The sequence below is a fragment of the Myotis lucifugus genome, unplaced genomic scaffold (assembly GCF_000147115.1).
Source record: "Myotis lucifugus unplaced genomic scaffold, Myoluc2.0 scaffold_455, whole genome shotgun sequence".
In the NCBI taxonomy this organism is placed as follows: Eukaryota; Metazoa; Chordata; class Mammalia; order Chiroptera; family Vespertilionidae; genus Myotis; species Myotis lucifugus.
In genome coordinates, this window is record NW_005871503.1 from 386,741 (window position 1) to 405,679 (window position 18,939).

The following is an 18,939-nucleotide window of genomic DNA, read 5'->3' on the forward strand; positions in this document are numbered from 1 at the left end:
TTCCTCCGCCACTCCCCTTCCCTTTCCCGCCCTTCGCTCCCACCCGGTCCGCGGAGAGAGCCTGCTGCGAGGCGGGTGGCTTGAGAAGGGGTTTAGGAAAATGGAGGTGCCGCGCCTGGATCATGCCCTCAACAGCCCCACCAGCCCCTGTGAGGAGGTGATCAAAAACCTCAGCCTGGAGGCCATTCAGCTGTGCGACCGGGACGTTAAGAGCGGCCGGGACCGGAGGAAGAGGGGCCGAGCCCGCGCGCGCCCGGGCGCCGCGGCCAGTCGGGCTCCGCGGACCCTGCCCACTCGGGCGGCAAGGTCTTTTGTTGTCCCTCGGTGCAAATAAATGCAGGTGGGGGTTCCCCTCAGCCCCGCCGCCCTCCCTTCAGACCCCAGAAACAAAAGGACACCGGGGCTGGCGCGTTTGGCACGGGAAGGCGGCGGCGGTGGCGGCGTCCCCGGCCGCGGCGCCCCTCGCTGTCCTCGCCCAACGGCCCCAGCGAGGAGCTGCCCGGGGAGCACGCCGCTCCTGCCCGGGTCGAACCGCGACTCGGGTCTTTGCCGCAGTCCCGATTCCCTGGCTCTCCTGGCACCGAAAGGGAAATGCCCTCTAGAGTCGAGATGTTTGCAGCAACCCCTCCCCACCCCCACCCCACTAGTTGGCATTTTCTGGCCAGAAACTTAACAGTTCCTTTTTAAAACCTCCCATCTTCGGCCATCATCCCCCGTCTCGCCCCCATCCCCAGCACACACAATGTAGAGTTATTTTTATCCTCTCCAAATGGGATTGGGACCACAGGGTTTTTTGTGGGGTTTTGTTGTTGTTTGTTTGTTTGTTTTGTTTTCAGTGAAAAGGCAGAAAAAGAGTGAGTTTCAGCACCAAGGACAGCCACAAGCTTTTGGGGCTGTCATTCAGAAACGCGAAAAATCTGCCCAGGTGTCAGAATCTTATTAACCAGTGTCACCCCAAAAATTTAATATAAAAATAAAAAGTTAAGACGGGAAAAAACAATCTGTAAAGGAAGTGGACTCGCATATCTGCTGTGATTCAGAATATGTGCCTTGATATTATACGGTGCCTTCTATTGTTAAAGTTGACCGGCTCCCAAAGAAGGAAATTGATTGAACGCAGACAGGTCTGAGCCTTACAGAGAAGCTAGTACCGTGTACAGTGTGGGTAGTTCTAGCGCTTCTGTGTTAGTTGGAGTAGTTGCAGAGTCAGTGCTATTTCAGTAATGCGGAATAAAACTTCATTTGTAAAGAAGTCATCTGATTAGTAACCACTGGCCAAATATATGTGAGAAAGGAAAAAAACAATTGTGATAAAGAAAAAAACAATTTATATTGTCAAGATGACCCTGAACACTTTTGGCTGTAAATTAAATTAATGTTTAACTCTTTATAATGGTTAACTGGTGATTTAAACATGTTTTAAGCTCAGGTTATGTAGAGATACTGATGTGCTCACAATAAGGTTGTAAAATTTATCAGTATGTAATCCAAATAGAGGACATAGGTCTTGTTTCCGAAGTCATTGGCATGGTAGTAACTTGGTTAGGTGTTGCTATACAGTACAGTTTAGGTCAACTGAACATTGAATTTCTGTTTATTAATAAGTTTAGGACACAGAATAATTGTTCTTTGAAGCCAGAGTCACTTTAAATAATTTCTGGAATAGGTGTAGTATGGATAAATAAATACTCTCGCAAACGCTGCTTATAGTATTTCCTTTATCCTTAGACTATTTTGGTCACCATAATAGGTGCACATACTTATGGCATCTAAAAGTCATTATTTTGGTATTTCGTATATAAGCTTGCATTATTAGACTATAAAGATTATTTTTAATATACCACATAGGAAGTCATGTGGGTTATAGTTTATGCTTCTGTGAAATGACTTTTTGTAATGTTACCATTGTAAGTATTTTATTTCATTTTCATTTACTTCAATGATATACCAAAAACTCATTACTGTAGTAATTGGAAATAGGCAATTCACGGTTGCTCCTCAGAACCCAGTAATCTTAATACTTAATATTGCCTTTACCATATGTTTTAGAGATATTAGGGAAAATAATGTTTTTTTACTTTTTTATGAACTTAACAAAGTTAATAGTGTAGAGTGCAAAAATAATGCTGCATATATTGTGGTCTCTTTTAGAATGGTAGCTATTATATTTTGGTGGTATTTTTTAGTTGTATCAGTTCACAATATTGATTCTGAAAAATGAGTAAGTTATGTAACATTTAATTTTGAGGTGGGGTGCTGGCACTAGGCAATATCTATGAAAATTACTACTTATTTACAGACTTTTAGTTGATTAAATAGGGTTTCATTTTATAAAATAGCTTATACCTACAAATCTACCTACGCCTCTATTAAAAGATGTGTAAAATTAGGAAATAGGTTGCTCAGAGATGTTGTTTAAATGTTTACTTTTTTATTTTGTGACTATACATGTCAATTCCAAAAATGTTAAGTTGACTTCATTAGAATAATTTAAAAGAGATACTATAGTTGTTTTATAGAACAATTTAAAAATGTTGCATTAAATTTGTCAACCAGACCTTATTTATCATAATTTTATATTGAGAAATTTTCAGCTAGATAGATGCCGTTTGCTTCCTTCACTTCCAACCTTTCACTTCTTCTCAGATCTCATCATTTTACTTCTGTAAATATTTCACATAGAAAGATTAGGATGTGGCAAAACATTTATGTGCTTAGTACATAGTAAGTGCTGTATTGTCATAATTTTATGATCATAGAAACACATTTGTCCTATTTGCTCTTTACTTTTCTCACTATTTCACTCTATTGACCTGACAACAGGAAAAATGGAAGCAACATGAATTTCTTGGAAGTGGAATAAAACAGAAAAGGAGAACATATTATTATTAAATATACGTTTCCTTTTACCCTCTCCACTTGTAGATGTTTTAATTTTATGATGTTTTGCATATTACACCAACTAAGAGCTATAGTTGCTGGTAAACATACTGTATGTCTTATTTTTCCTTGGCTCTCTTTTATATTTTTTGTCTGTCACTTGCCTGTTTTCTTATAAATTAATGTGTGCATTATTAGTTACAATTCACGATGTTTCTTTATTTCATAGTTTCTCAAAGTATTTAATAGTCTGTGAAATAGTCATATAATTTTTTTAATGAAGTTAGAGGGTTCTTATACACTCACATATTATCTCATTGTGCTTTTATCCTAGGCATGTGATCTTTGGTTCCTATTTCATGGTCCCTGCCTGGATGTTACTTGTAGTTCAAAATGATGATTCCTGATAGACTGCTATTGGGAAAGCTAGGTAGATGTGCTGTAGATATAGTAGTTTGCATAATCTCTATTCCAAGTACAAGAGTATTTCTGTTCCTCCTTTTTGCTGTGCTGAAGTATCCTCAAGTTGCATATGTAATGTACTTTAATTGTGGGTTTCAAAAAAACTGAAGGGGAAAAAAAGCATTAACTTCTCATATGCAAGTATCAATAATATGAGAAACCATCTCCAGTTTGTTTCTTCATATAGATACTTCAGACTCTAATTTACAGATGATAAGATAAAATAGCCCCTACTCACACATAGAATTCTACATTACTTGTACTTTTCATTGTTTTTATCATGCATATGTATATAGAAGCTTTCTTTTCTTGCTGAAAGGAATGATTTATCCATATGTTGCTTTACATGCATCCCAGCTCCCTGTACTGTTGTGTGACTGATGTGTCATAAGTATAATAGTAAGGGAGAAAATACAAAAATAATTTGTTGTATAGCATTTAAATCCATCCCCAAGGTTTCCTAGCTTTAATAGCATTATTTCCATGATCTAGGCATTTTATGACTCTCTAGATATGGTTTATGGAGTTTATGATGCTAGTAGTCAGCAGGGGGACATGCTTTAAAGAAATTGCACAAACAAACACTGACAGATTTCCCTGTCTTTGTCTCTAACAATAGTTTTGTGGAGGAAAAGAAAGGTTTCCTCCTTTTTATATAGTTAAAAAAAGATAAATTTCTTTAAATTTGTACATTATCCTATTTATTCAAGTTATAAATCAGCTGGGACTTCCTTCTTTATGCTTATTGACATGTGAATTAAACAAATTTTAACTTTGGAAACATAAGGTAACATGAAATGCTTAGTAGCATGTTTAGTTTATCTCTGCTGTATTAGCTAATCCTTAGTGACATTTTCTGAAGCACACATCTAGGAGGAGTTGCCATAACTGTTACCTTTAATAGTGCAGGAATGTGAGGTCTCACTGGCATGCATATAGCATAGTGATACCATCTTAGAATCAGAAAGACCTCTACAGAATATTGACCTTTTTATAGATATGTTTGTTATCTTAAGCAAATTACTTAACTTTTGTTTAGCCTCAAGCTTTCTCATTTTAAATGGATATAATAATGTTGATCCTGTAGGATTGTTAAAATAATTAAATGAATTATTACGTATCTTTTCTCAAGTTTTGACACAAAATAAAGAATAATTATTATTATAAATGGAATATTATTCTCTGCATACATTCTTGAGGTGAACTGCTTTTAATTTTATTTTTTGCCAATGTTTTGATCTTTTTTTTTTTCATTTCAGTTGTGTTTTATTTACTTGGTAAATACTTCTTATGTCAATTTAACTTCATGAGTAATAAATGGAAACTGTAAATCTGAATTTTAAAAGGACAGTTACAATATTCTATCCTTTGCTTACATTTTCCTATCCCATCAGACATATCCTTGTCAGCCTTAACCTTGCAAGCTCTTTTCAGCTTCTGCTTCACATCTACTGTTTGCTGCATTTCATGTGCCTTGTGACTTTGATACCTGCTTTGGGTAGGTGTTTGCATCCGAACCGTTCTCTGTTCTCGACTTAACAATTTTTTTCCTTAAGATTTTTTTCTAAAGATAGCTCTGTACTACCATATGTGATCTCTGTATTCATTTCTTTGACCCAGATATGACTGTAGAGATACTGTAAATTTTTATTAGTGACTATGAAACAAAACAAAAATAAAATAAAAACGAAAAGAAACAAACTTGAAAAAAGCTCTAAGACCATCAGATTATGTTAAACCAATTCATATTCCTAGTAGGGTTTCTAATTCATTCCCAGTGAAGAACAGGAAATTATTAGAGTAAAAGTCACATCAAAGGATATGTGACCAGACTCCCTCCAGTGGTAGAGTGACTGATGTGCCATGAGTAGTAACACTGGCAACTTCCTTTGTTGCATAGGTAAGCAGTCAGAAATTCTCTCCATAGAACACTATCTAGAAAACCTCCAAGTCACTTGTTTTTTGCTGCTGATATTTTCCCCTCTTTTTATTGTTTACGAATTACTTAAATTCAGTTTACTACTCTAAACCATTTCCCTCATTCTGTAACTGTTTAAAATATTTTATTATTACTAGGCATTAGTTAAATTGTCTTATTTATCAGGCTATATTTTATTCAAACATTGGAAAGTAAGGTTAGTATTTGGGGAAGATTTCTAGCAAAAATGTACAGAAGTGTTGAAGAATCTTGACAAAAAACAGGTAGGCAGCATAGCGTGTTCTCTATATGTAATGACAGTGAGTGGCAATGGTATAAAAGAAATAACAAAATAATTACTAAGACTTTGTGATTGAATTTTCAAGCAAATGGAAACTTATCAGGAGTCACTTTAGAATTTTAAGTCTGGGAAATCAGACGAGTCACTGACTGGAAAGAAAATAAGGAGAAAGAAAATAATCTTAAGACCCCATGATGACAGTTTTTTTCATCTCAAATTTTAGGTCTCAGTGAACATGCAAATGTGTCCTAAGCCCTTTTCCAGGAGCACTTCCCTCTCTCACAGAAATCATATTTGCAGAACAATAGTACATACTGCCTTCTCATTATTGTTTCAATGTGAATGCCCGTCAGAGAACCCACTTACATTCTTTTTAGACTTCTTTCACTCAATTCCTGTTCTTCAAAGGCAGTTACTCATAGTCCAATGATAAGATTTTTGAGAATCATTACTAGACAAAAACCAACCACTTGATACTTTATAGAAGAGTGTGAACTAGAAATTTTTTAGTAATCTCTGTAAAGGTAGTTTTAGAGTCAGGAGAGTTTTCAGAGGGATTTAGCAATAATGTTTACGTTAAGACATTTTGAATCTAACTGTAAGACTCCCTTGGAAACCTATTAAACATTTAACAATTTCTGTTGTGTTCTGAGGGAAAGAGTTGTAGAATGAGGAAGAGAATTGTTCACAGAACTATACATTCCACTAGTGAGTTCCAGAACTTAGGTGTAAAAAGGAAGGTTAGGATTTGACTTGAGTTTTAGAGTGCCTCACCTCTTGAAGGAAAGGAGTGAGCATATGCTGGGGAACCCCAAAGATGAAATAAATCTACATTCCAGGTTTGTTAAAAATGGGAAACAAGAGCTCTGCATTTTGAAGTTGCCCAATAGATATAGTTAAGCAAAAAGCATCCTACTCTGAATTGTGGTTAGTTTTATCTGTGATGTTATGACTATTTGGGCCAAGTTTGTGGTTCACTTTAAAAGGGCTGCTCTGTGGGGATTATTGCACATATATTACTTGTTGCAGTGGTGTGGCAATTAATGTAAAAAAATCTCTAGATCTCTTTTTTTATGGCCAGAGGGAATGCTGCTATCTAATAATAGTATGAAAGGCTTATAGCTTTCCTAGACATATGGTATTAAAGAAAAGGCACAAAATTTTTTTTAATATACTTACTTTGATTTTCTTGAAAAATAGTGTCTTCTGTAAGCCTGAATATTGACGAATGTCTCAAAGTCTTTCCATTTAAAAAGCTGATGATAAATGCAAACAACAATGATAATTTTTGAGCACCTACTGTGTGATAGTTTTTTAATGATTGTACATTTGTATTATAAATAATGATGCAGAACAGGATCAATGAGTTATAGTCCTTGGGCCAAATCTGAAAACCTGTTGCCAGTTTTTGTAAGTAAAATTTCATTGGAACACAGCCATACCCATTTGTTTACATATTGTCTATGGCTGTTTTCTTGCTACAACAGCAGAGTTGAGTAGCTGTGACAGCAGACCACATAGCCCAAAAACCTCAAAATACAGTGGGGCCTTGACTTACGAGTTTAATTCGTTCCGAGACCGAGCTCGTTAAGGAGCTCGTTAACACAAATTACTCTGTCAACTCAATGCAAAAAATCAGTGGAGAGACAGCTGGTATCTCAAAAAACTCATTAGTCGGGACACTCGTAAGTCAAGGCCCCACTGTACTTATTATTTGCTTCTTTACAGAAAAAAAATTGCCAATTCCTAATGTCTAGGATTGAGAAAATAAATTAATCTCTCTTGATAGGAATAAATATATTGAAAGAAGAGTTTCTGAAGAAAAAAAGTACAATTATTTTGCTTTTATATGTTACCAGGGTTTTGAGATTATGCAGATTGGGCAGAGAGCTGAAGAAAGCTGAAAAGCTTTACCAGGCAATAGGATAGCTCTTTTAAAGATTGAGTCAGTTAAAGATGGGTAGCCATCTGTGCCATTGTGTCTGATAGGCAGTAAGAGAAACAAGTCCTAATTATAACTCGAAATTGTCTTCATATGAATAACTTTAGAAGTAAATATTAGTTATGCATTAGTATTTTCAGGTATAATTATAATTCTAGTAATAGCTATGTTTTAAAGTTGAAAAATTATGATGTAAACTTTCAGAAATATGGATAGTTTTGATGCATATTACAGAAATTTATATATATTTTTTCCTTCTAAACCAAATACTCATTGAAAGAGTCAAACAAGATCTTATCTTCCTATCTTTTATCTCTACTGTAATACTTCTCAGTCTGCGTTTTTTCGGTTTTTAATCTATCATTGACTGATTACTTATAAAAATATAATTAAAATGAATTATTAGAGAAATGAAATTTAAAAGATCCAAAAAGATTCAATTGATATAAAAGTTCCTGTCAAATTCCTAAGAAAGTCTCTAAATGCTTAATCACAGCTTTTATATTTATCACATGCAGACTGGCAAATAGGTTGCAGACCATAATTTGAGTACATTGGCTAAAGACAGTACCATTCTATTCTTATTCAATGATTAATTTTTAGGTACTAAACTTACTCAATTACTATTCTCACTTTATTTCCTTTTGTTATTTTACTTACCTTGTATTTTTACCATTTTTTGTACATGTATCCCAACCTTAAGGTATTAAGAACTTGAGGGGGAAAGGGGTACAAGAATGAATATAACTTGGATCCTGCATTCAAAGGATTTGTTGGCATTTAAGAAGACAATATTTTTAAATAACTATAATATTATGTAGTGATAAGTACTATAATAGTGTATAGAAGAGAAAGTGGTTAAGTCTGTCTTGAGTTTCACAGAGGAAAGGAACATTTTTTTCTGGTTATTAACTGAACTACCAAAGAAAATAGAGACAGACTCATAGATAGAAAGCAGACAGTTCTGGTGGGGGGAGAAGTTGTTGGGAGGGGTGATGGGATTGAGCAAAAAAGGAAAAATACGGGAACTCATGGACATGGACAACAGTGTGGTGGTGGTGGAGGTGGAGGTGGAGGTGGAAGAGGCCATAGAGGGGATAAATGGTGTTGGAAAAAATAAAATAAAAATGAAAAATAAAATTTACCAGAAGTGGGATAAGGCCATAAAATCATGTATATTCCAGGAATCATGGCATTTAGTATTGCTCAAGAAAAGAAGTGATCCTTATGAGAAAATAAACTGAAAGGTAATTAGGACTAGCCAGATTATGGCATGAGTTTGGATTTATCTAGTCTGAAATCTCATTAATAGATTTCAAACTTTCTAATTTGTAGAGAGTCTTTTAAAAAAACAACAACACATTTTGCAGAAGTAAAAATAACATTTTATTAATATACTTTTATCCTGTAATTTCAAACTCCTAGCATTCTTCAGATAAAGTCAATCAGGAATAATGAGAAATTAAAATTGCAGTTATACTTGAAAGTTGCTATTTTATATCAGCCTCAACACCTGCTTTATTTTTGTACTAGAAGCCCAGTGCACGATATTCGTTTACTTGGGCGGGGGGGGGGGGGGGGGGGCCCTCAGCCCAGCCTGTGCCCTTTTGCAGTCCAGGACCCCTTGGGGAATGTCTGCCGGCCAGATTAGGCCTGCTTCTGGCTGAGGCACACTGACCACCAGGGGGCAGTTCCTGCGTTGAGCGCCTGCCCCCTGGTGGTCAGTGGCCCGTTATGGCAACCAGTCGTTCAGCTGTTCGGTCAATTTGCAGATTAACCTTTTATTATATAGGATTTTATTTTTACTGAATTGTTCCTAGGAAATTCTGGTTCATACAGATAAGTAGTAGCAAATGGTAATGTTTTAAAACTCATTTTACATTCTCACAATACTCTTCAAATAAACTGATACAGATTTAAAGAGAAACAGTAAGATATTTTTCAATATGTTTTTATTAGTTTCAGAGAGGAAGGGAGAGGGAGAGACATAGGAACATCAATGATGAGAGAGAATCATTGATCAGCTGCCTCCTGCACACCCCCTACAGGGAATTGAGCCTGCAACCCTGGGCATGTGCCCTGATGGGAAATTGAACCCTTGACCTCTGGTTCATAGGTTGACACTCATAGTAGAGTAGATGTATTTTCATAGTAGAGTCAAAGAGTAAGTGTTCCTTTTGGAGGGAGGTAATAGGATGGAGTCATCAGTGAGTTTCGTTGTTGTGGGTTTTGTTTTTTTTGAGAAAATAATGTATTTTGTGATATCCTGAGATATTTGTTGGTAACATTAAGAAATAACTTTTTGCTTATCTGTTAAATTTCAGGCAGTAGAATTTATTTTACATTCATAGTGAATCTTAAAATTGTAAGAATCAATTTACCTAAATTCATAAGTTTGGTAACATTGTAACTATATTGTCAAATTGAGTTTCTTCAGCATATTAAACATCTGGATTATCAAATTAGTTTGCCCCTTATTTTTATTTCAAAGATATCTATCAAAATTTTTTGATTTAATAAATAAAGTATTTTTTGTTTCTTTTGAAGTATTTATATCTTGCTTCAGGATGCACGCCCACTTAAGTTTGGTATAAAAAATGAATTTGGAAATTTTATATTCATAACATTATAATTAGTTTAAAAATCTTTAATTTAAGCAATAGTCTGGATGTGATTATCTAAAACTATTTTTAAACACCTTAATATTCAGTCCTTAGTAGTGAACAATTATTACTTCATGAAAGCTGGCAATAGCTTTTACAGGAACTACCACCTCCCCTTAGATTTTAAAATTTTATTGACTTCCCTTAATATAGTCGTCTCAACACTTCTAACAATTTAGTTGATGGTATGTTAAAAACTGATTTAGACATTAAAAATTTCTTCTCCGCCCTAACCGGTTTGGCTCAGTGGATAGAGCCTCAGCCTGCGGACTGAAAGGTCCCAGGTTCGATTCCGGTCAAGGGCATGTACCTTGGTTGCAGGCACACACCCAGTAGGGAGTGTGCAGGAGGCAGCTGATCGATGTTTCTCTCTCATCGATGTTTCTAACTCTCTGTAAAAAATCAATAAAATATATTTTTGAAAAAAAAAATTTCTTCTCCATTGTTTGTCATTTTACCATTCTTGCATTTTGCATTTACCTATTTGAGAAACTTCTACACATGTAATGGAGAGATCTGCCACATTCATATTCTCATTCAGTTAAATTGGAAACATTATGTCAGCATTTGAATTAATCAAGTATAGGTGATGAGTAATTTTGTATTCTCAGCATTTCAGACATGTACCAAGGTTTTATTTCAGTTTTTGGATAACAGTTTTATTACTTTAATATATTTATTGCAATGTCAGGCGCACTTTTTTTTTAAACCATGGAACTTGTCAGAGACCATATTTTCAAAACCTTGTATGAACACATATGTAATACCTTAATCAATAAAGAAAATAAAAAACAAAACAAGAAATCTAATGAAAAGTTATCACTTTTTATCAGTACAGTGTAAATTTTACTGATAGATGAACTATCAATGAAATTTAGCATTGTATTTTAGCTTTTATGACAGCTTCCAGCATATTTATTTCATTTTGAACATAGTTGTCAGTGCAGTCAATATTAGCTGAAAAATCAAGTGGTACTAATTAATAGTAAGACTTTGAGACATCTTGGGCCAAATCAGTCTCACTACATACATGTTTCTTTAATGTTAATGTTTCTTTAACGTTTCTTATTGTAACTAGGTAAGTTTTATAGGTAAATTGCTTTTACTGGAAAAAGTAAAACTCTTTCCCAAACTTAGAATAACTTCATCACAAATATAATTAGAATAATTAGAGAAGTACACAAAATTCATAGAAAGCTCTTCTATTTGATTTGGGCTGAAAGGCCAAATACATGCACCTGAATCTTGCATTAAATGAATTGAACTCTGCTTGCAGGTACAGATGTACACCTCAAAGATAATTGCAGGTTTGGTTTCAGACCACTACAGTAAAGTAAGTATTGCAGTAAAGTGAGTGGTAAACATTTGCTGGTGAAGGGTCTTGCCTTCAGTTTGGAAAAAAATACATAACATCTGTGAAGCACAATAAAGCCAGTGCAAAAAAAAAAAAAAGATGTGCCTTTAATATGTGTTTGTAAAATTTTATTTGAGCTTATACTTGCTGACTTGAGTTAAACAAATAAACAAACATGAAACATGAACAGAGCCATAACCTTTTTATACATTATACCATTTCTTACTCTGAGGTAGCAGGCAAACTTTTGATGGTATCCAAAATCACATAATACAGCACAATATAATATGTGCTATTTGTATTACAATTTTAAAATTAGTTAAAATAATTTAAAAGGAAGATAAATGATAGTGTTTGCTGAACCCTTTAATGAACTCTGTTTAAAAATATCAATAAATCATTGCTCAGGACCAACTTAAACCACTGATTCTCACCTGCAGGGCTTGTTAAACACAGATTGTTAGGTTCCACCCCCAGAGTTTCACATTCATTAGATCTGGGGTGGAGTCAGAGGACTTGAATTTTCTAGCAAATTTCCAGATGATGCCAATATTGGTGATTCAGAGACCACACTTGAAGAAGCACTGCTCTAGGTAGCGTGACCAAAGAAATTCTTAGGTAAGAAAGAGATACTACATATTTGGTTTTAATAAATAGTATTCTGGTATCCATCTGAGGAATGAACTGGGATAGTGAGCCCAGAAGTTTAACCACTTAAAAGGCGATTATAGATACTAGGATTGTTAAGACAAGGCAGATAAAAATTGGGAACAGAATTGAACAACACATATCTTAAGTAAAAATGGGTTGACTTTGTGATTAAACTAGAAGTGTGAAATACCAAAAAGGAGTTGTTGTTGATGGCTAAATTTGCTAGATTGGGTATATGTTGACACCAGTAAATAAAGTAGTAATTGTTGGTTGGAGGGAATGTGAAGGAGTGGCATTGATAACAAGCTCTTCCTAAAGTGTTTTGGGGACAAGTTAGGTGTCACACACTTGTGGAATGATTACATGAAAGAGTCCAGGAAGCATGTTTAAAATATCTGTGTCCCATAGGGAGAGAGTTTGAGGATAAAGATGAAAAATTGCTAGTCCTTTTCAAGCTATTTTGTTATTGTTGCTGCTGTTTTTATCAAGTGTTCTTTATCTTTTAGTCAGTATTTCAGATCCTTGTCAAATTGTTGAATGAGCTCATTAGAGTGAGTAAATTTGAATTCTTTTTGTGGTGTCTAAAAGCACTTAAAAATTAATTACTTTTGATATAATAATAATTTTGACTTCAGTGTGGTTATTTGGGGAAGTTAACATGGAAGAAATACAGTTGATCTAAGCTCTGTATTTGTTAGATGTAGCCCCCTTATTTTGACTGGAAAGAGAATTAAGTATATGATTTTCCATGTTTACTGTGGAAATACACTGGAATAATTTTTTTCTCCTTGGCAACATAATCTGCAGTACATAAAATAAATGAGCTGCTAGAACTTAAATTAGCAGGAAAAAAATGACACTGTAGCCAAAAGAAAAACTAAAATCTTCACCAAAGCTATTTCTAAAACTTTGATACTGCACACGTGTTTCCAAGGTTTTTGTTTTTTTACTTTGAACCTACTAATTTAAATGTTTACTAGGATATCTATTTAATACTGGCCTAAACATGACATAGTCTTTATTACACTTAATTTTTGTGTATTTTATATCTATAAAAGGCTAAGTGGACTCATGCATGCACGATACATATAAAGCTCTCACTGGCACCAATCACACGCATGTGTTTCGATCTGTTATTGTTCATCGGGAATTTGGTTGATACTTCTATTATAGAGAAAGGGCGAATAGCGGTATTAAAATATTTCTTCTAATTAATTTCCTTTCAATATGCATGAATCCATGCACCGGGACTCTGGTCATTTTTATAAAGGAGTATAAGATTTTAAAAGTTTTAAGAATGAATTTTTATTATATTTACTCAAATAAACCCACTCAACATTGAAGGGGGATATTATGATTACATTATATAATTATATACCATTTTTCATCAAAATTTTTTCTTTTTTTAGTTCTCAAATCTGTGTATTTTTTAAAAAATTTATCTTTATTGTTGAGAGTATTACAGATGTTCCCCCTCTGCTTTCCCCCCATTGTTTGTTATTGAGTTGTATGAGTTCTTTATATATTTTGGATATTCTTTATCAGATATATAATTTGCAAATATTTTAACCCATTCCGCCGATTGCTTTTTTCATTGTATTGATGATTTCATTTGATCTGCAGAAGCTTCTTAATTTCATGTAGTCCCTCTTGTTTATTTAATTTTGTTTCTTTTACTTTTGGTGTCAAATTTAAAAAAAAAATTGCCAAGACCTATGCCAAGGAGCTTATGACCTATGTTTCTTTCCCGAGTTTTATGGTTTCAGGTCTTACATTCAAGTATTTAATTCATTTTGTGTATGGTGTAAGGTAGGGGTCCAGTTTCATTTTTTGGCATGTTAATATCCAGTTTCTCAACATCATTTATTAGAGAGACAATCTTATTTACTCATTGTATGTTCTTGGCTGCTGTGTTGTAAATTAATTGGCCATATATGGGTGGGTTTATTTCTGGCTCTATTTTGTTCCAATGATCTGTGTGTCTTTTTATGCCAATACCTACTGTTTTGATTACTGTGGCTTTGTAATATAGTTTGAAGTCAGGGTACATGCTGCCTCCAGCTTTGTTCTTTTTTCTCAAGATTGCTTTGGCTATTTGGGGTCTTTTGTGTTTCAAACAAATTTTAGGATTGTTTTTTCTATTTCTGCGAAAAATGTCATTGGAATTTTGATAGGGATTGAACTGAATCTTTAGATTGCTTTGAATAGTATGAACATTTTAATAATATTAACTCTTCCAATCCATGAGCATGAAGTATTTTTCCATTTATTTGATCTTCAGTTTCTTTCATTAGAGTTTTATAGGTTTTTACTGTACAGATTTTCCCCATCCTTGGTAAAATTAATTTCTACTTATTTCATTCTTTTTGATGCATTTGGAAATGGAATTGCTTTCTTAACTTCTCTTTCTGTTTCTTTTAATTTCTTGTTATTAGTGTATAGAAATACAACAGATTTCTGCATATTTGATTTTGAATCCTGCAAATTTACAGTATTTGTTTATTCAAACAATTTTATGTAGCCTTTAGCATTTTTCTTTGTATAATATCATGCCATCTGCAAATAGTGACAGTTTTACTTCTTTCTTCCAATGTGGGTGCCTTTTATTTTTCTTCTTGCCTAATTACTCTAGTTAGGCTTCCTAGTGCTGTGTTAAATAAAAGTGATGAGAGTAGGCAGTCCTTGCCTTGTTCCTGAGAGATACAGTCAGGGGAGAACTGAAAAGCATCCATTGGATTTGTTACCATGGAGTGTATTGTGACATGACAAGAGGACTTCTGTTGGAGTGGTACAGGCAGAAACTAGATTTGACTGGTTTTAAGAGTGCATAGGAGGTGAAGAAATGGAGATAAGTTAGCACATTTTGGATGATGTTCTCAGAGAAGGATATATAAGAGTAAGTGTTTTAAAAATGTATGCGTATGTGTGTGTTTTCTAGATTGTACTATATGCTACTTGAAAGTATGAACTCTAGTGTCTCTAACTCATCTTTGAATCTTCTTGCACTTATGCATTCAATAATGATTATTGAACATACAGGGTGGGCACAAAGTAGGTTTACAGTTATAATACAAATAAATAATGCAATAATTAATAAATAATAAAAGAATAAACTGCTTAATGTACTCAAAACTGTAAACCTACTTTTGTCAACCCTTGTATGTCAATTAGCCTTCTAATTATAAGAAGAGTTTTATTTTGCTATTAATATTTATTTTGCTATTCTTGGAGGAGATTCTAATACTAAAAATTTATATAGTTACTAATGGAAAATTGCTTTTGCCTTTTCATAACCTTGAGATAAAAAGTAATATATACAACCCTACCTCTTAAAAAAACACTATCTCCAATATTTATTGTGTAACTGAGACACTTTTTAGTCTTCAGGTATAGAGAATTTGAAGTGATGAGGGAAGTGGTCTATTTTTATTTAGGAAAATAAATTTCAGTGTGCTGATCAACTTTATAATAATGCTCTAAATACAAATAAAGTCTCAGTTTTAAAAAACACATTATGATACAATAGCTTCTCTACTGTTTGCAATTATACTTGCTAGTGAAAACAAACAAAATAAAATAATTTGTCAATAACTATGCATGTTTTGAAACTCCAATTTTTAAACTTCTGGTGCAGAGAAAAATGTACACCTTTCTTCCTAATTTTTCTTCATAAAAATACAATTGTGGTATCTGTATTTCAAAGAAATGTTTGCTCTTGAAATGTTTTAACTGTTTCTGTACATACTGATAACTGATTATATTGTCAAGTTATTCTACATAAAATTTTTTTGCATAAAGTTACTATATTTAGTTACAATAACTTTATTTGTAAAGTTATTATATTTAGTTACAAAACTTTATTTGCATAAAGTTTTGTATAAAGTAGTGTGCATAGCAATGAAAGGACAAATGTGGAGAAAAATAAATTATGGCACATAAATTATATATTATATATCACTATTCAATTTATAGAATAAAATTTAGATAGCTTGAATGTACTTATGATTCATAATAAAATGTTAGAAAAATGGAATGTATAATAATGCTTCATACTAAATACATTTAATAGCTTTCATCATTCTTACCTTCACTTGAGAAACAGTTCTTTTTAAGCATGCCTACCAGAAAAACAAAGAGATTCAGGTATTGTGTCAGCATAAACCTTTCTGAACTTGAACTAAGATAAAATACTCTCTTTTCACTAAATGTTACCTTCTAGTTGACTACTGAACGAATAATTTTATAAGATTTGTATAAATTTCATTGAAATCAAACTCAAAGGTGCCACTGCCAGTTCTGTGAGTCACCCAAGTCTCCAAGCTAAAGATATTTGCTTAAGTAGCTGTCCTTGTTTCTGAATATGTTGTGGCTCCATATATGAATTTTTTCTTATTATAGACATGGATGGATCCAAATTTTGAAGTGTCTGAAGTTATACAGTTTGGGGTGTCCTATTTGGGAAAAAAACAATACAAAATTGGGGGTACAAAATCAAGTACTAGAAACAAGTACAAGTGAAAGGGCCCTTGGAGCTTAAACTTAGTTTCCAGATAAATTCCTCTCTCCTGATATATTAAATATCATTCTCCCCATTTTTAGTGTGAATCACTTGAGTACAAATAATTTAGGCAACCTTTCCTAAGATCAGATAACTAGAAGTGGCAAAGATATGAAAGTCTTGTTTTATTCCAAAGCCCATGCAATGTAGGCATAGGATAAAATAGAAGAATCTGACAAAATGTTATAACAGTTCTGAAGGAAGGTATCTGGATACTCTGGAGTCATCAGGATGGACTTTCAGAGATGTGGCTTGAGATCAACTTTGAAGAATAGATTACATTTTTTAGGAACTTTCAAATAGCTGTCTTAATAGGTGTGCGATGATTATCTCATTGTGGTTTTGATATGCATTTCCCTGATGATTTGTAATGTTGAGCACCTTTTCATATACCTGTTGGCCATTTGTATGTCTTCTTTGGAAAAATGTGTATTCAAGTCCTTTGTGCATTTTCAATGGAGTTACTTTTTTTGTTATTGGGTTATGAGTTCCTTACGTATTTTGTATATTACCCTTTATCAGATATTTTGCTATTGAGTTTTGAGTTTCTTATGTATTTTTATATCACCCTTTATCAGATATATGGTTTGCAAATACTTTCTCCCAGTCTGTAGATTGCCTTTTCATTTTGTTGATGGTTCCTTTGTGGTGTAGAAGGTTTATATTTGAATATAGTCCTACTTGGTTATTTTTGCTTCCGTTGTCTTTGCTTTTGGTGTCTAATTCAAAAAGTCATTGCCAAGACCTATATGTCCAAGAGCTTTCCCATGTGTTTTCTTCTTGGAGTTTTAGGATTAATCATAAAGTTTAAGTTTAATCTATTTTGAGTTGATATTTGTGTATGGTGTAAGACAACAGTTCAATTTCTTTCTTTTGCATATGGATATCCAGTTTTCCCAGCATCATTTATTGAAGAGACTATCCTTTCTGCATTTATGTGTTCTTCATAACCTTGTGGAAAATTAGTTGACCATATATGCTTGGATTTATTTCTGGGTCCTCTATTCTGTTTATTTGTCTGTGTGTCTGTTTTTATGATAGTGCCATGCTGTTTTGATTACTATAGCTTTCTAATATAATTTAAAATCAGGAAGTGTGGTGCTTCCCACCCTGTTCTTCTCAAGATTGCTTTAGCTATTTAGGGTCTTTTGTTGTTCCATATGAATTTTAGATTGTTTATTTCATTTTTATGAAAAAATGCCATTGGAGTTTTGATAGGGATTATGTTGAATCTGTATGTCATTCTGGGTACTATGGACATTTTAGCAATTTAATTTTTAGAATCCATGAACATGGGTTAGTTTTCATTTATTTGTGTCTTCAATGTCTTTCATAAGTGTTTTATACTTTTCAGTGTACAGATCTTTCACTTCCTTGGTTAAATGTATTCCAAAGTATTTTATTCTTTTTGATGCTATTGTAAATGATACTCTTTTTAATTTTATTTTCAGATAGATCATTACTAGTGTAAAGAAATGCAACTGGTCTTTGTATGTTGATTTTTTTAATCCTACAACTTTACCAAATTTATTAGTTCAAACAGTTTTTTTTGTGTAGTTTTTAGGGATTTTTACATATAGGACCTTGTCATCTGTAAACAATGGTAATTTTACTTCTTTCTTCCTGAGTTGGATACCTTTTACCTTTCTCTTGTCTGATTGCTCTTCGTATCATATGATCCAGCAATCTCTATTTTGGGTATATACACAAAAGAAAGGAAATCAGTATCTTGAAGAGATAGCTGCATTCCATGTTCACTGCAGCATTATTCACAATAGCCAAGTTATGGACACAACCTAAGTGTCTGTCTATGGATAAATGGATAAAGGAATTGTGATATATATGTATGTATGTATGTATAATACATATATATATACACACATATATATACACATATCTATACATACACATGTGCAATAGAATATTATTCAGCCTTCAAGGAAGAAACCCTGCCATTAACAACAATATGGATTAACCTGGGGGATACTGTGCGTGCTCTCTCCCCTCCCCCTTTCCTCCCTCTCTAAAAATAAATTTAAATTAATAAATAAATAGGTAGTTGGGAATACAGATTATGAAAACAAATGTGATTCAACATTTGCACTTTTGGGGATTTATCCAAATCATAGCTATGTACAAAATTTATATAGAATAGTGGTGACTGGAGTGTTATTATGGGAAGAGATTGGAAACAATATGTCCAGTATTAG

General features: G+C 33.7%; 1 protein-coding gene across 1 annotated transcript in view; it reads left to right on the forward strand.

Annotated features, from left to right (window-relative positions):
* The first annotated feature begins 100 nt into the window (after positions 1–100).
* Positions 101–18,939, forward strand: part of PHYHIPL (phytanoyl-CoA 2-hydroxylase interacting protein like) — a 30,990-nt gene continuing 12,151 nt past the window's right edge. Inside the window, exon 1 of the mRNA XM_006103029.3 lies at positions 101–206. Coding sequence (XP_006103091.1) covers positions 101–206 — 106 coding nt within the window. The remainder of the gene's footprint in view (positions 207–18,939) is intronic.